General features: G+C 64.3%; 9 protein-coding genes across 9 annotated transcripts; 6 read left to right on the top strand and 3 right to left on the bottom strand.

The window, feature by feature from the left end:
• Nucleotides 1-948: 948 nt before the first annotated feature.
• On the top strand, nucleotides 949-2,124 carry EMIHUDRAFT_432947 (hypothetical protein). Its single transcript, XM_005759413.1, has one exon. It carries the CDS (start codon nucleotides 1,017-1,019, stop codon nucleotides 2,094-2,096), a length of 1,080 nt encoding a protein of 359 aa, XP_005759470.1. The 5' UTR covers nucleotides 949-1,016; the 3' UTR covers nucleotides 2,097-2,124.
• A 693-nt stretch (nucleotides 2,125-2,817) lies between these two features.
• EMIHUDRAFT_198288 (hypothetical protein) lies at nucleotides 2,818-3,273 on the top strand (the record flags this gene model as incomplete). Its single annotated transcript, XM_005759412.1, has 1 exon — nucleotides 2,818-3,273. One exon carries the CDS (start codon nucleotides 2,818-2,820, stop codon nucleotides 3,271-3,273), a length of 456 nt encoding a protein of 151 aa, XP_005759469.1.
• Nucleotides 3,274-5,484: 2,211 nt separating this feature from the next.
• On the top strand, nucleotides 5,485-5,914 carry EMIHUDRAFT_62204 (hypothetical protein; the record flags this gene model as incomplete). Its single annotated transcript, XM_005759411.1, has 2 exons — nucleotides 5,485-5,568; nucleotides 5,732-5,914. Coding segments are annotated over 2 exons (267 nt in total), but the record flags the coding sequence as incomplete, so codon positions are not given.
• Nucleotides 5,915-6,399: 485 nt separating this feature from the next.
• Nucleotides 6,400-6,858, bottom strand: EMIHUDRAFT_198285 (hypothetical protein; the record flags this gene model as incomplete). Its single annotated transcript, XM_005759410.1, has 2 exons — nucleotides 6,400-6,431; nucleotides 6,495-6,858. 2 exons carry the CDS (start codon nucleotides 6,856-6,858, stop codon nucleotides 6,400-6,402), a joined length of 396 nt encoding a protein of 131 aa, XP_005759467.1.
• A 518-nt stretch (nucleotides 6,859-7,376) lies between these two features.
• EMIHUDRAFT_198284 (hypothetical protein) lies at nucleotides 7,377-8,384 on the top strand (the record flags this gene model as incomplete). Its single annotated transcript, XM_005759409.1, has 1 exon — nucleotides 7,377-8,384. One exon carries the CDS (start codon nucleotides 7,377-7,379, stop codon nucleotides 8,382-8,384), a length of 1,008 nt encoding a protein of 335 aa, XP_005759466.1.
• An 866-nt stretch (nucleotides 8,385-9,250) lies between these two features.
• Nucleotides 9,251-10,102, top strand: EMIHUDRAFT_198283 (hypothetical protein; the record flags this gene model as incomplete). Its single annotated transcript, XM_005759408.1, has 1 exon — nucleotides 9,251-10,102. One exon carries the CDS (start codon nucleotides 9,251-9,253, stop codon nucleotides 10,100-10,102), a length of 852 nt encoding a protein of 283 aa, XP_005759465.1.
• Nucleotides 10,103-11,273: 1,171 nt separating this feature from the next.
• On the top strand, nucleotides 11,274-12,974 carry FBA2 (fructose-1,6-bisphosphate aldolase class I; the record flags this gene model as incomplete). Its single annotated transcript, XM_005759407.1, has 6 exons — nucleotides 11,274-11,491; nucleotides 11,525-11,943; nucleotides 12,151-12,291; nucleotides 12,470-12,641; nucleotides 12,766-12,805; nucleotides 12,837-12,974. The coding sequence occupies 6 exons, from the start codon at nucleotides 11,274-11,276 to the stop codon at nucleotides 12,972-12,974; spliced, it is 1,128 nt and encodes a 375-aa protein (XP_005759464.1).
• An 830-nt stretch (nucleotides 12,975-13,804) lies between these two features.
• On the bottom strand, nucleotides 13,805-15,060 carry EMIHUDRAFT_350741 (hypothetical protein). Its single transcript, XM_005759406.1, has one exon. It carries the CDS (start codon nucleotides 15,042-15,044, stop codon nucleotides 14,001-14,003), a length of 1,044 nt encoding a protein of 347 aa, XP_005759463.1. The 5' UTR covers nucleotides 15,045-15,060; the 3' UTR covers nucleotides 13,805-14,000.
• Nucleotides 15,061-16,055: 995 nt separating this feature from the next.
• STX18 (syntaxin 18) lies at nucleotides 16,056-17,877 on the bottom strand (the record flags this gene model as incomplete). The annotated part of the gene is made up of 5 exons (XM_005759405.1): nucleotides 16,056-16,196; nucleotides 16,428-16,496; nucleotides 16,906-16,942; nucleotides 17,127-17,240; nucleotides 17,390-17,877. The coding sequence occupies 5 exons, from the start codon at nucleotides 17,875-17,877 to the stop codon at nucleotides 16,056-16,058; spliced, it is 849 nt and encodes a 282-aa protein (XP_005759462.1).
• Nucleotides 17,878-18,162: the final 285 nt, after the last annotated feature.

The following is an 18,162-nucleotide window of genomic DNA, read 5'->3' as shown; positions in this document are numbered from 1 at the left end:
CTTCGATGAAGGGATGTCGTCGAGGGAGCCATCGTCCTCCGTGGCTGGTGCACCGGTCCAGTTGTCGGAGTTCGAGATCGCCGTCGACTTGGAGAGTTCGGCCCGTTGACGAACTCACGGAATGTGAGCGACTTGGTGCACGCTGATAGTCGAGCATCATGGCTCGCACCTCATCCTGAGCGCAAGGACTCGCCCAGGGGCCAGCTGTTGGCGTCGCCGTTTTGATCGAGCTGCATCCACTGCATGGTTTCGCAGTCAAGCGTAAACGCCCAGGAGTTGGTGCCTGGGTGACTTGCTGATGAGAGCGCCTTCCAGGCGGGTAGTCGTGCCCCTCACCTAAGGTCATGCGGCGGCGTCAGCGGGGGGGGAGGGGCGCGAAGCGTGAACATGGAGGCAAGCAGGTGGCTGCACCTGGCCAAAGCCGGCGACCTCAAAGTTGTCGTAGGTTGTGCGGGTATCGCTGAGCGTGAGAGGGACTGGATCGGCAGCAGCGCGGGCGGCAGCGGCCGGAGAGGCTGGAGAGCCGTCCGACGGAGGCCGATCGTGCATCGGCGCGTCGGCCGCAGGGGCCGGGGGGGCGGCGGCATCCATCGCTGCGGGTCGCTGCGGGCCGACGATTGTGGACTGATCGATCGTCGGCGGGCGGTGTTCTCGTGTTCAGCTGGGACGTTCTACGTTAAAAGAGCGTCGGCGCCGACACGAGAGACTTATAAGGGTAGATTGATTGATTGATGGGAAGGCGAAACACAGTCCGACTAGCACTCGACAGAACAATCCAGGGCGTCAGGAATTTTCCGTCATGAAACGCCCGTCGTGAACGTGGCAAGGCGGGGAAGGAAGGCTCTTCGCGTGTTTGCGCAGCAGCAGCACGCTTCTCCGTTGGCGCTCGCGCAATGCCAGCGCAGCAGCAGGAGCACCAACCTCCCACGCCGCGCTTTCGCGGCCGCCAGCCCTCGTGGCCGCCGCCGTCGCCGTCCCCACCTCTGTCGGCCCCACCGCCGCCCCTTGCCGGAGTGATGCCGGGCAGGGTCGTCCGCATCCAGCAGAAGCTCCTGTCCCCGCGGCATGCGCGGATAGAGGACAGCTCAGAGGACGAGGAGTCGGGCGGCACAGCGCCTCCAGTCCGGCGCCCAGCTGCTGCCCGGGCCAGCACCTCTCCAGTACGGCGCCCAGCTGCTGCCAGCACCTCCGCTGCTCCCGCGCGCAAGTCTCACGGCCACGCGCGGTACGGTGTGAGCATCGACGACGAGGACGACGAGGTGGAGAGCAGCGGGGTGGCTGACGCTCCCAGCGCCTCTCCGCGGGCGTACACGCAGCAGCTGACACCGAGGACGCAAGTGGCGCCGCTCCTCACCAAGGAAGAGAGCTCCTCTGGTGTCCTCGTTGCATCGCGTGTCGCCCGCGCCAGGAGGGCCACCGCCGCAATCCTGCCTTCCGACCCGGACGTAAAGGATCGGATCGCCAGGGCGAGGGCTGATCGGGCGCGGCTGGTGCTGCCGGTGCCTCGCGCCGCCGACTCCCCCCCCAAAGGCATCCAGGGGCGCCTGATGGCGTTGTTGCATCGCTACTGCGGCTACGCCCCGCTCGCTGAGACGGTGGCGGTGCAACAGCACTGGCTCAACCTCGCCGAGGCCGCTGCGTTGGAGGGGGACAGCCCGGTCGGCTCGCGACGAGGCCGAGGGCTCCCGACTTCGCCGCCGCCGCCGGCCAGATCTTGGCGGGCGGCACTGATCCTACTTCTCGCCACCGGCGCCGGGTCGCTGGCTGCTGCGGGGCTATACCAGGCGTTTGATGGCTCGGACACCTCAGAGCGGCGCGGCCACCCTCTCGCCGCGCTACTGCACAGCATGCCACCCGCCGCACCACCATTTCCTCCGCCCTCGCCGCCCTCGCCGTCGCCGTCTCCGCCGCCGCCGTCTGCACCGCCCCCATCCCCGCCACCCCCGCCCCCGCCATCTCCGCCGCCGCCGTCCCCGCCGCCACCTCCGCCGCCCTCACCACCTCCTCCATCGCCGCCGCCGCCGCCGCCGCTATCCACACTGCACGCAACATGGCGGCAGATTGAGGGGCTGATAGAGTGGCTGAAGTGGTGGTAACGTGAGAGAAAACGATATAAAGTGTTCTATTTTGTGTTTTGAGCCGCACAACATGCTGTATGCTTGACCTCGTACTTACTACATACATGGTCCCCGTGTGCGTGTCGGCCCCCGGCTGTGTACACGGCTACAGCTCACACGTCACAAGAGCTCCCCCCCCGCGGGGGGGGGGGCGGCGCCGGCGGCGGGGGGGCGGTCACACAATTCACACAAGGAGAACACCCGTACGCACCCCGCCGCCCGGGCTCTTCCACTCACAAATACCGCGGTCTATCGCCGTATCGGCCCGCTCTTCAGTAGGCCTATCACGAGTGACACACCGGCACACTGCCGGCTGCATCACAACCGTCCAAAATGAGACCGTCTCCCGTGCTAACGGCCCCCGGCAGCACCAGCGCAGTCGCCTCGAGGAGACTCGCGGTTGGACCTTCGAGGAGGTGCCTCTAACTAGCTGCTAATCAGCGATTCGTCAGTTCTTACGAGGGCGGCTGCAGTGTGGCCGCCAAGTCCTGCATGAGCCCCGCTTGCAAGCTTGCCGACCCGCATGCCGACTGACCCGAAAAGCGAAAACCCGCCGGTTCTGGAGGCTTCAGGCTATTGCAAGTCCGGGCGCGAGTGCACAAGCTCTTCTGTGTCAGTTGCCGTAGGGCTTTGGACAGGAGGCGGGTTGCATCCCCACGCCATAAGAAGGCATCCATAGCAAAACCTGCCGGCGAGGGAGATGCGCTCCAGCGAGGGTCGCGTCCTTGAGACCGCCGACGCGTTCCTGGACGACAAGGCCGATCGACTCTGGAGGACACGGTCGGCGGCGCTTCGCGAACTGGCACAGAAGGTTCGAGACGGCACGGATCTTGTTCTCCTGTGCGCGGGTAGGATTGAGTCCTGTCACGGCGATCTGCTGAAGAAGGGGATCCTGACCGAGGCTGCGCAGCTCGAGGCCACCAGCAAGAGGAAGCCACGCTCCGACAAGGGCAAGCCGAGGGGTCCTCGGGGGCCCAGAGCCGACTCGGTGGAGACGGCGGCCCGCATAGGGGTGCTGTCGACCTTCTACCTGCGGCACGCCTATGGACGGGACAGCCCGAGGCTGCACGAGGAGAGCGGAGTGCTCTCCGCGCCGCCCTCAGCCACGCCGCTACGACCAACTCCGCCGTCACAGGGATATGCAACGGTGGCATAAGGCGACTGATACACCGTCGCAAATGATCAGACGCCAGAGGAGGACGGAGAGTGGTCGTGGGCGAACCCTTCGCTCGGAGACGGCGACTCGCACGGGCTGAACGTCGCGGCGCTGGTCGACTCGCAGTCGACTCGCTGACGGACGAGCGCGAAGTGGGCGGCTTCGGTGAGCCAACAGTCGTGTCGCCGCTGGTGGCCGCGACTCCCGGCGGCCCCTTCCCGACCCTCACGCCGCACCCAGCGTTTAATTTCGATGTTGGCAGCAAAGGCGGCGTTGCGGTGTCGGGACTGTCTCGCGTGCAATATCGTTGCACACGTCTTGCACATCAAAGGGAAAGGCGTGCACGTGGCAGCCGGCGGCCCCGAGAAGCATTGTGTAGAAGCCGTCATTCACCCCAACATCGACAGCAAGGCACCTTGCTCCTTGGCCGACCACGCGCTCGCAATACCTGCTCCATGACTCGAATCTCAAACAGCTCCATCTGCATCTCAGTGCACCACTTGTAGGACACGTTGGAAGTGACGAATGGTCTGAACGTGCTGTTGCCCATTTCCACCGTCAGCCAGGTGACAGGGTTCATCAGCGTCGTTGCATTTGGAGTGGGCTGTCGTGACGTGGCATGACCAACTTTCTGGGAGTTCATGTTTATTTACATACATCTCTTGTTCCCGTTCGGCCGAGGCCCCGCGGAGGGGCGCGGTCGACACCAGAAGGGGAGAGACGTAGTCGTGGGCGGACGCAATCACAGCGGACGGACACGATAAGGCGAAGTGTGAAAGCACGGAGGCAACCAAAACACACTGGGGAAAGAAAGAAAACGGACAGCCCAAGGGAGGGATGGGAGGACGGCACGCCGCCACCACACAGGGATTTTAAGGAGAGGGGTGTGATGCGCTAGCCGTCGCCCACCCTTGGGCGTCCGCCTCTTCCTATCTCTCTTCGCAGTCTCTCGCCGATTCTCGCTGCAACCTTCATGCCACCTCGCGGCCCAGTGTTGTGCGAGGGAGTACTTGGAGCACTTGGAGTGCAGTCATTAGCCTCACATCCAGGCCGAGGAGCGAGAGGAAAAATTCTTTTTCGAGCTCGCGGACAGATGTTGCAGTTGGCCGCTGCCACGCCCCTCGCGTACACCATCGGCCCCTTGCGTACCGGCACCGCCGCTGTGCGGACTGCTGGCTTCCGGCTTGACGGCAGCACACCCACACCTGCCGAAATGCGGCTAGCAGCCATCAAGGCAGAGCTGGACGAGCGCAGCGTGTTGTGGCGGGGCGTGTGCTTCGAGCGTGAGGACCTGGAGCGAGCGCTTGTCGAAGCACGCGAGGCGCCACCACCAGCGGCGCCGCCGGCAGCTCCTTCGAGCCCTGCCGCTGGCTTTGGCGACGCAGTCGCCCAGGCGGAGGCGGAGGCGGCAGCGGTGCGCGCCATGTCCGTCGACGCGATCCGGCAGGAGCTAGACGCGTTTGGGGCCGACAGCGCTGCGATTGCCGACGGCGACAAGGACAAGCTCGTGAGCGAGCTCCTCAACGCTCGCGCCTTCTCCAAGCCGCACTTTAGCCCGGCGGAGGGCGCGCCGTCGGACGCTGCGCAGTCGCCCTCCGGAGGCGGCGGCACCTCCTCCCCACCCGCGCCGCCCGCGCCGCCCGCGCCGCCGCCGCCCGCCGCTGCAGACGAGGAGGGGCTGGCCGAGGCGGCGTATGCCGCTGCGCTGGCCGAGGCGATGCAGATGAAGGTCAAGGAGCTGCGCGGCGCGCTGGCGGCCCGCAACGTGGGGTGGGCGGACTGCCTCGAGAAGCAGGAGCTGCTCGGCTGGGGAGCCACCTCGCGCCTCTTCTCTTGTTCTCTGACCGGCACCCTTTCTTGTCTAGGAGCGGGCTGCGGCGCGGCTGGCGGCGCTCTGGCACCGTCCTCGAACCTGCCCGGAACCTTGCTAGGAGCTCGCGGCGAGGCTGGCGGGCCTGGTGGCCGCCAGCGCGGGCTTCAGCGCGTCGGGCGGCCTCTCTCCCGGCCAGGTTGGCGCGGCCGCCGCATCGAAGCCACTGCCGGACAGGTCCGAAACTGCGATCTGATACCTTCAGGTGGGCGAGGTGACCGCAGAGCAACTACGGCAAGAGATGGCGGATGGCCGCTCGCCATTGCTGGTATACGCGTCGGCGGCCTCGGTGTCGCGCAAGCCCATACACCAGCCGACGATGGGAGATGAGTGTTGATTAGGTCGACGTGTACGCGACGTGGTGCGGGCCGTGTAAGCTCATCGCTCCGATGCTCTCCCGCATCGCTCAGCGCCTCGGCTGCGAGGTGCGGGTCTAGCCGAGATTCGACGAGATTGCAAACCCCGCCGTTGGTCCACGTCTGGCGCCAAGACGCGGGGTCCTCGTGCTGAACCACAAGCCCCTCTATAGTCCAGCAAGCTCACGAGCCGGCACGCATCGGGCGGCAGCTTCACTCGTGTCTGCTCCAGGCGCGGGTCTGCAAGCTCGACTCAGACGCGGAGCCCGACCTGTCCTCGGAGCTGCGCGTCGCCGGCCTGCCGACGCTGCTCTTCTTCGCCGAGGGGAGGGAGGTGCACCGGCTCGAGGGCGTGCCAGGCAACGAGGATGCGCTGGCCGCGATCGTGCGCGAGCACTTGGGCGTCGAGGTGTGAAGCTGAGTCCTGGTCGAGCCGCGTCTCGCGGGCCACGCACGCAGACGGCTCACGTGCGACGTGGCTCCCGAAGCGCTCTCACACCGACAGACCGACTGCGGACAGGGACTGCGAAACTGGGGTCTCTTTTTTTTTCTCCAAGACGAAGAACACAAGAGTCAAGACTAAAAAAAGAGCCAGAGTTGTAGGTTGTAGGGTCTAGGGAGCCGCAGCCGTGTATGCAGTATCTATCGTCTGTGCGAGTTGACTCTAACTTGTAACTATCTATCGAATAAATGAACATGAATAGAACACTAAACACTTATATAACACCGTCCAACCAAGCCATCGGCATCGCGCGACACGCGCGTGCGTGTGTGGTGAAGGAGCTACCGCCAGCTACCCTGTGCGTACATGGCGCATGGATGGCTATGTGCAGCGCTAACGCGGAGGTCCGACATCTTGCGAGATCCGGTAAAACGGCACACGGTCCCGGCCACGAAGGTCTAAGCCTCGCCCGTTAGCCATGCGCGCCAGCCTAAGGCGCAAGCGACGTGGGATGAGAAAGGGCGAGGCGAAGGCAGAGTGCGGCGATGCGCACCGAGCCACTGGCCAAGCTTTGTGTAGTGCGACTCGGGGTCCCTCGGCACGTAGCTGGACCATCCCTCCCCAAGCTCAAGCCAGTCGTCCCACTCCTCCCGCGTCGACAATCCCAACTGCTGAGCCCATTCGCTGGCTGCCGAGCACGGCAGAAATCTACGCGGCCGACGAAGCACAGCCTGTGAGTGCTGGCGAGTCAGCCGAGCCCGCTCCACGCGCCAATCGGTCGTCGTCGAGGGCGTGACCGCCTCGTCGCTCTCGTCGGCGGCGAGCATGGAGCACTTTGTGTGTTGGTGCAAGCCGTGCACCTTTGGAGGCGTCGGATTCCAGGCAACGAGATAAAGAACCATCGCCAGCACGGGCATGTCTCTGGCAAAAGGGGTTGTAGGTTTGTTGTTGGCAAAGCAAGAGCGTGTGGTGGTGCCCCTGCGGTGGTCTTCGAGTTGGCTACCGCAGTTTTCTTTTAGGTGTTTTGTAGGCAAATCAAGACACAGTTTTCTTTTATGAACCTGCCACCGGATAGTGTTTTTTCACCCCATGAAAGGCGCAGCGGCGGTTACTGGTGCACTAACCCCGAGAAACCCGACCGTGCTCGAACAGCGGTCAGCGGCGGCGGCACCTAGGGAATTTCCAGACCATGTTCCGCCCCTGATCCGACCATGATCCGACCATGTTCAAAGTGATGACGGTGGGAACAGGTCAGTATCAGATACCAGGCGTCTTCTTCGCTGTTTATTCACAGCACGCCCCTAGGAAACCTAGACCCTGGGGTCGCCTCGTGAATAAACGAGTACGGTGATCAGATACTCAAATAAAAGAGCGGTTATGAGATACTCAGCTTCGGTCTGCTCAAGGTCGGACGGGTACCCTCTTGCACGTGTCGATGCCTCCGATCAAGCTCGTGCCCGGACGCGGCCTGTCCCAACGAGGCCTCGTCTCCATTGCTCGCCACTGCATGCCGCCATCACTCGCTGCACACGCGCTCGAGACGGCCGCCGATGCAATCGTGCACGTCTGCCCCGCCGGAACAGTCAAGACGTGGAACCGCGGTGCGTTCGAGACTTTCGGCTTCACAGCAGATCAGGCTCTCGGCAGCAGCCTCACCGAGCTTGTGATTCCCGAGCACGTGCGGCACCTCCGTCCCCTCGACCCGAAGCCTCAGTTGGATCGTCGCCACCTGCGTCGAGCGCCGGCAAGTCGCGCGGACGGCACGCTCTTCACCGCCGAGTTTACCGTGCTGGAGCTCACAGCGAACGCGGGCGCTCCGGACCAGGGTGCCGTCGTCACACTGCGCGACGCTTCCGCGATGGGCGAGACCGTCCGCACGCTACGACGGCGAGTCGCGCAGCTCGAGTCGGGTATGGAGCGGCTGGTCGCCCTGGCACGGCCCTCTGCCTCGTCGCACGAGCCCGAGTGCACGCCGGGCGCGAGGGACAGTTTGGCTGACGACGAGGCGCCTGCCGCTGAGCTAGTGGAGGCACTGCTTGCATCGCAGGTGCAGTGTGTCCTCGCGACGACCGATGCAGACCTCGCTCCATGCCAATACCTGATGGCGTACGCTACGTCGCCATGCCTGCGGGAGATCTTTGTCGCCACGCCACTGCAGGCGCGCAAGGCGCAGCAGATGCTCGAGCGGCCCAGCTGCTCGCTGCTGTGGGACAACCGCACGGGTAGGCTGGCGGACCACGGAGACGGGGTCCTCGTCACCGCCGTCGGCCGGGCAGCTGCCGCCCGCCCGGAAGAGGGCAGGGCGCGCTTTCTGGAGCGGAATCCGAACATGGGGCGCTTCCTCGCGTCCGATGGGGTTGCTCTCTTCCGAATTAGCGTCGCCAGGTTTGAGATCGTAAAGGGCTACGGGCGACCGAGGCGGTGGGAGCCGCCTGCAGTGTAGTGTCGGAGTCTTGTCCTCGGTGTCGATCGACGATCCACATAACTAGAGACAGAGTATATAACTTATAACTAAAAAAAAAACGGCGGCTCAAGCGGGAGGGAGCGGAGACGGTGGGCAGCGAGCGAAGTGGGCGAGACTGACGATGTGCTCCTTCGACTTAGGGAGCGGTTCAGCTGCTGGGCGGGCTTCAGGATGGTGCTCACGCGAAAGGGAATCGAGTATCGACGCGATGTACAAAGCATACAAGAAGGGGAGAAGGAAGAGGAGAGACGCCAGTGATGACGAAACAGAAACTAGCGCAGACGAGAGCAGGGCAGACCCGGGGACTGGGGAGCCGGAGCGGACGGCATCGGCCGCCGAGGGAACGTTGGGAAGAGGCACGAGGAGGGCGGCGACCTCGACCGACTATGGAGGACCCGTCACCAGACGACGCAGGGCAGAAGACGGTGAGGCGGAGCAGACGCGCAGGGCGAGACGAGGGAGGGAGCAGGACGTTGCGGAGATCAGCAGGAGGATGTACGAAGAGATTAGGAGCAGCACGGACCCGAGGGACCATGTGGAAGACGGCTAGTGCTAGTCCCCCATCGGGAGGACGACCCCGGCTAGTCGCCGACCACACCCACAAAGAACCCTGCACAAAGATCGCAAGGGCGGGGACCTGTTCCTTTTTACCCATCTCCTAGTAGAGGTGTCCGTTTTTATTTATTTATTTATTTAAAAATAAGAGCACATACACTGAAAAGAAGAAGGGGGGTGGTTAGCCGTTAGTAAGTTAGTAAAGGTCGGCTCAGACTCGTAGCGGGCGGACGTTCCTTCCTCGGCTGATAGAGTGATAGTGCCGACGTCTTCTCGGCAACTCAGAATCCATGCGCAATGCCACTTACGGGAGCGTGCTCGCCGACGTCAGCGTGCTGTGCGTCGTCCCGACGCGCTGGCCTTTGCTCGGCCCCATCTCAGTGGCTCTCCACACGTGGCTCATTGGATGCGACCGCATCGTCCTCGGGGTGAGCTGGGTGCAGCTTGGCGCTTCTTGGCGGCCAGTGCACCGCCTCAACAGCTCTTGTGCTGGCGCCTCCGCCACGCACGAGAGCCACACCAGCCGGATCGACGTCTGGCTACCCGTGCGCGCCTCAATACAGTTCGCAGCCAGGCACAACATGACAGGCATGGACTGGCTAATGCTGGCCGAGGACGACTCCTACATCGTGATGCCCAAGCTGCGGGCATTCCTTCGGCCGCACGCTGCCTCCGCGCCCCACTTCTTTGGCGCGTGCGCGTGCTTGCGTAGTCCGGGCGTCAATCTCTTCTCGTCCGCCGGGTTGCAGCGGCTCGAGCCACGTATGCCGGCATGCGAGCCCATCCACCAGTGGCGTGATGCACCCAACCACACAGGTAATGGCAAAGGCGCGAGCGACATAGCGATTCACTTTTGCCTGGCGAAGGCGGGGCTAACGTGCAGCCAGCCGCTCGACGAGCATGGTCATATGCTTATGTCCGTGATGGCGAGCACACCGCAGAAGACACTGCGTCGCCACGTGGGCGCGAGCCGTGGGAACCGCCAATTCTGTGCACGTTGGCCCTGCTCGGAGCGGCCTGGGTGTTGGGGTGCGGGGACCTTCGCCTTCCACGCGCGACCGCTCAAGGACCCTTCAATGCAGTGGTCGCTGCACTCGCAGCTCCACCAGCCGACGACGAAGGGCTTCTGCAGTCCCATTTAGGTGGGTTGAGGGTTGTCACGGAGCTGCCATGTTATGCGATTCGAAAACGTTGAACACCTACGTTCCGTCGATGCGCTTCTCCATGCCCGCCTCGTGGGGCGGCCTCTTCGGGCCAGGGGTGGTCCAATCGTTCAGCCGTGCAAAACGATCTGCGCTGGATCTGCGCCCTCGCTTTGATCGTCGTGACTCTCCGCACTCTGGGATCCTCCTGTCGTGTTGAACCCTGCTCAGCCCCTCTCCCGTCTCCTCCCCATCCTTCATTTGTCCGTCGAACACTGCAAGTAGCAAATAAAAACGATGTTCGGTGTCCAGTTGGTGCCGGTGGGAGCGAGAGCACCTCTGACCTCTCCACTCTCCACAGCCTTCGCCATGCTCTCTATCTCCACGTATCTCCCGAGGGGAGGGCGACGGCAGCGCGCTGGCCGGGCTGGCCGCCGTGGCCTTGGCGGGGGAGCCTTCACTGCCGTTCGGCCAAGCTCGAGCAGTAGAGCTGGAGGACGGGCTCTCTGGCCATCAGGAGGAAGCAGTCGAAGGCGGTGCGACCAGCCCAGCTTCAGCGGCCGCTCAACGAGCGGTGATCGAGGCTGGACAAGTTACGATCATGCTCCGAACCGCATCGGGCAGTCGTTTCTCGGCAGTTGTCAAGCCCTCTGACACAATCCGAGATTTGAAGGACTGCCGCTCCACGAGAATCGCGACAGATGGTTTCCCGGAGACCATTCACGTTACAGTTCCACTTACCCAACGTTCATCAGCTCTACCTTTCCTGGAGGGAGACCCACTATGCCGGCTCCTCGATCACAGATCTTTTGGACGACCGACAGTGGCTGCTCTTGACTCCGTGGGACGTCCGGTGTCATTTTCTCTTGTGTGTGGCACCTTGTGACTATGGGTGGATGTTTGGGGTGGTCACTGGGGCACGTTGCTCTCCACTTTCTAGAGGACATGATCTTCGGTCGCCGGAATCCTCACGGAATCCTAAAGGTCCCGTATCCGGCCTTTCAATGTCCACTATTAGCGCTCTTGTTTTTTTTTCCGCTGGTACCCTAGGGACACCGACTCCACGGTCTTCGCCATAGCATCTATCTCAGCAATGCTCACTCTCTGCGCTTATTCCTTCCAATCGCCGGCGACCCGCATCGCGCCGGCCGGACGGCACGCCTCCATCGCCATGGCGACGCCCAACGCGGCGCCCATCTACGACGGCGAGTACGCCGCCGAGCTGCGCGAGACGGCGTCGGCGATGGTGGCGCCGGGCAAGGGTCTGCTTGCCTGCGACGAGTCCACCGGCACCGTCGGCACACGGCTCGAGAGCATCGGCCTCGAGAACAACGAGGCCAACCGCCAAAAGTGGCGCAACCTCCTCTTCACCACGAAGGGCATTGGGCAGTACATCTCGGGCGCGATTCTCTTCGAGGCGAGAGCTCAAGGCTGGCCCTCCCACCCACCAGAGGGCAAAGCGAACGCGCCGCGCCCCGCTCTGCCACCGCAGGAGACGCTCTTCCAGGACGACCCGGCCGGCAAGCCCTTCGTCGACGTGCTGAAGGGCAACGGCATCATCCCGGGCATCAAGGTTGACACGGGCCTCATCCCGCTCTGCGGCGGCGGCGACGGAGAGAAGTGGTGCCGCGGCCTCGACAACCTCGCGGAGCGGTGCGCGGGGTACTACAAGCAGGGAGCGCGTTTCGCCAAGTGGCGCACCGCCCTCACCATCAACGTGGCGGCCGGCTGCCCCACCGATCTGGCGATTGACGTCGCGGCGCAGGACCTTGCCCGCTACGCGCGCATCTGCCAGGAGAACGGCCTCGTGCCGATCGTCGAGCCGGAGATCCTGCTCGACGGTGGCTTGAGTAGATGAGACGGCGGCCCCACCCGGCCACCCCGCGCGCCGCACGCACGCCCCGCGGGCTCTCCCCGCCCCTCTCCCTCTCTCCCCCCTGCCTCGCCTCGGGGCACGTCAGCAGCGTTTCGGTCATGTCGGGCCTCCCCCCCCCCCTCGGCCCCACCCGGCCGCAGCCTTGAGCGGCGCTCCGCCGCACGCACGGCAGGCGACCACGACATCGCAACGACGGCGCGCGTCCAGGAGCGCGTCCTCTCCACCGTGTACATGAAGCTGCAGGACAACGGAGTCCTGCTCGAGGGGTCCCTCCTTAAGCCGTCGATGACGGTGCCCGGGATCGACTGCGCCGGTGAGAAGGACCCCCCCACACACACACACACACTCCCCCCTCCTCCCTCCCGCTCCCAACCCCTCCCCCTACCAGAAGCACCTCTGCGTGAGGGAGTGTCGGACCCCCCCCCCCCCCCCCTCCCCCCTCCCCCCCACTCTGCCCTCCGCCCACCGCCCTCCTCCCCTCCCGCCTGCAGACAAGTCGGACCCAGCCACAATCGCAAAGATGACCGTGCGCACGCTGGACCGCTCCCTCCCGTCGGCGATGCCCGGCGTCACCTTCCTCTCGGGCGGCATCTCCGAGGAGCACTCGTCCGTACACTGCATCTCGGCTCTATCTCGGCTCTACCTCGGCCATCTCTCGGCTGTGTAGGAGGACTCCTCCATCTACCTCAACGAGATCAACAAGCTCGAGCGCAAGGGCACGCCCTCGCGCGCACACTCTCCTCGGGGCCTGCCACCACCGTCTCTTCACACCTCCGGCTGCGAGCAGGCGCCTTCGCCCTCACCTTCTCCTACTCGCGCGCGCTGCAGTCGTCCTGCATCAAGATTTGGGGCGGCAAGGAGGAGAACTACCAAAAGGCGCAGGACCAGCTGCTCGCGCGCGCGCAGGCCAACGCCGAGGCCTCCGCCGGCAAGTACGTCCCCGGCTCGCAGCCCTCCATCGAGGAGTCGCTCTTTGTGAAGAACTATGTCTATTGAGCAGAGACCGCACGCGCGCCCCCTCGCCGGAGCTGCCCACGAGAGAGACCACGAGAGAGACGTGCCCGCGACCCGGCTACATGAAGAGTGTGCGCGCCGGCGCTCGCACCGTGAGGATCCGCCAGTTTCTGTTGAGGGGGGGCGTGGGGCAAGAGAGGTCCTCTAATGCAACTGTCACCTCTGTGGTGTGGCGCCGCGCGTTGTGTGCACAGCTTGTGGGCCGCACTTTGGGCCGCGACGCCGACGGGGCTCGGGGGCGCAGCGCCACGGCGCAGCAAGTCGGGCTGATGAGATGATCGCGTATACCCGCCCTTTGATCGACGCTTTCAAAGGGACTACTCTTGAGAGAGAGACTACACGGTACACCTCGACGCCGTGCGCCGTTGGCGTTGCGCCGAGCCGCCGGCCCCAAAACGCAAAAGCAAAACTCGCCGGCCAGCACGCAGGCACACACTGTCAGTTATCAGCTGATCACACTGTACACACTACACTGACTCGTGACTGACCCACATACACCCCCAACAACAGAGCGGCTAACCCTAACGTTATATTATATTATATATAGGCCGACTGAACAACAGTATAAGGAAGGCCTGGCAGTGACCCACGACGATCTCTAGTGAGTAGTGTCCAGTGCGGGTAATACCCGAAAATACCCGGAAACCCCCAGGTTATTTTCGGGTTTTACCCGGGGTTTTTGCCACATTGATCATTGTGCACACATATTTTCTGCTTGCGCTGGCCGCTGAACAACAGTAACTAAAGCCGTCAACAGTAACAAACAGTAACAGCATGGGCTGGGGTGAACACTTGAACAACGTTGAGGATGTCAGCCAACAATAGCGCAACTGTTAGGCCCCAAATTAACGTTAGACAACCCTACACACAGCTCACAGGGACAGATGTATGAGTTGAGACACAGATTCGCACCCACAAACACGTCACAAATCGCCCGCGACGTCCCTCCCGACACTGCTTGACAACTGAATAGACAAGCCCACCACAAGTGCGGGGCCCCAGGCCCGCTCAAGAGGCGCTGCAGGACAGAGGCCCGACCCGATTCCGCAGCGCGCCTCCACCTCCTCCTGCTGCTGCTGCTGCAAGCAGGGACGGCTCTGCTGCGGTCAACGCCGCACCGTCCGCCGCCGCCGCCATCTCGCGCCTCGACGGCGCCGCCTGCGTCGCGCTCGGCAGGGAGAGCAGGACGAGCCAGAGGACGCCGTCGTAGCCGAGCTGGCCGAGCAGTGTGCCAGCCTCGGGTGCGGCGCTGCCCATCCACGCGGCGGCGGTCGAGCCTGCCCAGACCACGGCCGTCGTCGCGAGCGCGCGCGCCCCGACGGCCAGCCGGGCCGACTCTCTCGCGACGTGCCCGTGCGGGGAGAGCAGGCGCAACCCCGCTGCCGGCTCGGTGTCTGGCTCTGCGGCGTTGGCGCCGCAGCCTGCGCAAGCAAGCCACAGGGCGGCGACGAGGGCGAAGCCCGCGGCGGTCTCGCCAGGGGTGTGGAAGAAGGCCGCCGTCTGGACAGAGAGGTAGAGGAGCACCGCCGCCCAGCCGGCCAGCCATCCTCTCACCGGAAGGGAGAGGTGCGCTAGAGGCGCGTGCGCGTACGGCGCGAGTTGGGCGCCGTAGACAAAGATGTGGCCCGACGGGTCCCACCGGGCGGGCATCAGCCGGTGTGCGTGCCGCACCGGCCCAATCAGCGCGAGGTACCACGTCAGCGCCAGGCGCAGCGCCTCACGCACCTCTCCCTCGCTGCGGCCGCCGCCGCCCCCGGAGGAGGAGCCGAGCAGGAGCGGCAGCCAGGTGAGCAGCGGGCCTCCCATGCCGGCCGCGTCGCCGAGCCAGCGCGGTGAGAGGCTCAGGATGCTCGCTGGCGCCGCGCACCACGCGACAGAAAACTCTGCACACACCTCGCTCCCCTTATGGCGGAGGCAGTCCGGCGTTGAGCGCCGCAGGTCGTAGGCGCTGTGCGCGCAGATGCCCTCCCACAACGCCGCTGCAAAGAGGCCCAGGGACCAGCCAGAGAGCCACACCGTGCTCGCCGCAAGGAGGGCTTGTGGCTGGCCCATGGTTGGAGGAGTTATGGTGCCCGGCCTTTTAGCTCGCTGGCGCGACACTTCAGGGATGTCGTCGTGCTTCACAGCCCTAGTTTGAGAAGAAAATACGTCGCAAGGCGCTGTGCGCTGGTCTGTGAGAGGTTGAGGTGCGAGCCCTGGAGGCCCTGGGAATGGGGGGAGACTACCCGCGGGCCTAGAAGGCCCGCGCGCAGGGGGGTGGGGCATTGAGACCGGTCATGAATGAGTGAGTGCGCGACACGCATGTTGAGAGAGAGATTTTTAGCAATACCAAACAACTCTAACACTCACACGTCATTTGGGGCCTGGAGCCCTTTGTTTGTTCGCATGTTGCGAGCAGCGTGGCTGGTTGGCTGGTCCCGCACTTCGCGCACTCGGGCCCGGAAACAGTTGGTTGGTTGGTGTGGCCTTTTGCGCAGTGTGCGTGAAGTGGGTGGCAGCTTGGTAAAACCCTCGGGTGCTGGCACATATCTAGGTAGCGCTGCGTTTTCTCACAGAAGCCGTTTTTGCGGCGCGCCGTCCTCCCATCCCTCCCTTGTGCTGTCTGTTTTATTTTTATTTTTCCGGGACGAATTTTACGGACAAAACTTACTGGGCACGGGACTGGCGCGCACTGGCACTAACACTAGAAAAAAGAATTGTCCCGGAGAAATCTAGAGCCCAAGATCCTGCTCGTGGCGCAGGTGTTTTACCCATCTCCTACCAGAGGTGTCCGTTTTATTTATTTATTTATTTATTTCGTGCAGGTGGGGAGGGCTGGGGTCGAGTGGGGAGGAGCAGGACCCTGCTCCCTGTCCTGTCACAGGTCCCTGTCTTTGTGTATTTCTGCTTTCTCCCTCGATTGCCTTCTTTTTATTTATTTCGGGTGAATCAACACACTCATGACTCAAGGATTCATTCAAGGGCGAGCCCCGACGAGCACCTTCCACACGTGCCCGCACAGCTCGACGTCGAGCACCGTGTCCCGCTGCAGCAGCGCGCAGCCGAGCAGCAGCCCAACACTCGTCAAGGGTAGTACCAGTCCAAAAAGATGAGGGAGAGCGAGGCGACGAGCAGGAAGGTGAGGACGAGCAGCCGGAAGTCGCGCGAGTGCTTTGCGGCCGAGTCGATGTATCGGTTGCCGAGGGTGAGGTTCTCGGAGGTCGACTGGCGAGAGGGAGGCGAGAGGGTGAGTCCCCGTGTGTGGATTCAGGCCACGTCTCCTGAACCCACACGCCAGCAGCTCGGGCGTGGTGTGTGTGTGTGGGGGGGGGGGGTCTTTAAAAAGGCTGCTTACTGCAGCGCGGAAGGTGAGGGGCGTGCGGAGGGCGGGGGGCGAGCGAGGCGCGTTCGCGCGTTCGCGCGGCGCGCCTCTGCGTCGGTGAAGAGTGTCTCGACCTGGTGCGACTGCTGCTCGATCTTTGACGCAAACATGTGCGACAGGCTCGACACCTCGAGCATCGACGCCTGCACAGAGACAGTTGAATTATTCATATCGTGTGACGAGAGGAGAAGGAGGCCATCAAGACTGACGCGTGCAGCAGCACGCCTCGGCTCGGCGCGCCAGCTCGACCTGAGGCGAGGCGAGGCTAGGGTGGGGCCAGCGCTTCTCCACACGCTGGTGTGACTCAGGCGTGGGCTATCCCTCGCATCTCGGAGGTGTGTCGGAGGTGTGTCGGAGGTGTGTGGGAGAGGTGTGTGGGAGAGGTGTGTGGGAGGGGTGTGTGGGAGAGGTGTGTGGGAGAGGAGTGTGGGAGAGGTGCGTCGGAGGTGCGTTCGGAGGTGTGTCCTGCTGCTCGAGCTCCGCCCGGATCGCCGCATTCTCGAGCCGCATCTCCCTCTCCTCGTCCTGGTCGAGCGGCTCGTCCTCGAGCACGTCGGCGCCGCGCCACTCCTCCGGCGGAAGGCCGCTCCTACTCAGCGATGGAGGAGAGTGACGGAGGAGCGATGAATCGCTCGCTCCTCCGGCGGCAATGGCTCGCTCCCGCACGCTCCGCCTCCGCCTCTGCCTCCGCCGCCGGCGCTTCCGCGCACGCCCCAGCCGGGGGCGGCCGAGGCCGAAGCCGCACTCGCGGCTCCGAGTCGCCCCTCCCGCACCTGTTCCCAGCCTCGCTGAACTGGTGCGCAGGCGTCTTTACATCGGCGCTGAGCCGCCCCTCGCGTGCCTCCATGGCTCGCTTGAGCCGGCTCGCGCGCTGGGCATCGCGCAGCCTGCGTGCGGTGGGGAGGCGTGGGGCTGCGGTCAGCCGGAGCGGAGGAGGCGAGGGGAGGAGAGGAGGAGAGGAGGCGAGGAGGAGAGGAGGAGAGGAGAGGAGGAGAGGAGGAGAGAGGAGAGGAGGAGAGGCGCGGGTGTGGGACACAGGCGCCTCCCTAGCTCCCGCAGCTCGTCGTTGAGTGAGTCGAGCATCGCCTTCCGGTGCTGCTGCGGCTGCCCGCCGCGTTCGCCCCCGCGCGTCTCGACCGCCTCGCCTGCCACGGCGTCGCCAGAGTCCGCCTCACGCGCGCTCGCGCCGCCGCCGACGGACTTTGCGAGAGACTTTGCGAGCCGCTCGATGGCCTCGCGGCTCGAGCCGAGTACCCGTTCGCCCTCACCATCGAGCGCGTCCCGCTCCGCCTCGGTGAGCCCGTTCAGGCCGTCGTCCAGCACATAGGCGGCGTGGCTGGCGCGCAGCCGCCGCACCATTTCGCCAATCCTGCTGTGAGCCTCGAGCGCGCCGGCGCAGAATGCGTCGCGGGCGGGTCGCGGACGCCGGAGTAGCTCGTCGGACGGCGTGCTCTGCCCGATCCGCTGCCGCTGGGCGCGAACAGCCGCGCGCCAGTCGGAGGTTCTGTCAACGCAGACGCCCATACGCACACACCACACACCTCCCGGCCAGCAGACGGGGCCTGGGTTTGGACTTTTGCGGGGTTGGTAGGTGTGGTCGCGCAACCCACCTCGAGACCATACCCCCCCGCCTGCTGACAGACCCAGCCTCCCGGAGACCGGGGATGGGCGGTCGGGACCATACCCCCCCACCCTTTGGGCCGCGAGCGTACCATACCATACCCCGGAAAAAGTTGGAACCCTGCGCTCAGAAAAAGAAAAAATGGGACCAAAAAAAGAAAACTCCATCTGAAGAAACCAGCTGAAGCC

Source organism: Emiliania huxleyi (genome assembly GCF_000372725.1).
Source record: "Emiliania huxleyi CCMP1516 unplaced genomic scaffold EMIHUscaffold_8, whole genome shotgun sequence".
NCBI classification, from domain to species: Eukaryota; Haptophyta; order Isochrysidales; family Noelaerhabdaceae; genus Emiliania; species Emiliania huxleyi.
This window is presented reverse-complemented; position numbering and strand designations above follow the sequence as displayed.

Coding starts and splice junctions, on each gene's coding strand:
- EMIHUDRAFT_432947 (XM_005759413.1), top strand. CDS start 1,017: ATGCCGGGCAGGGTCGTCCGCATCCAGCAGAAGCTCCTGTCCCCGCGG.
- EMIHUDRAFT_350741 (XM_005759406.1), bottom strand. CDS start 15,044: ATGGGCCAGCCACAAGCCCTCCTTGCGGCGAGCACGGTGTGGCTCTCT.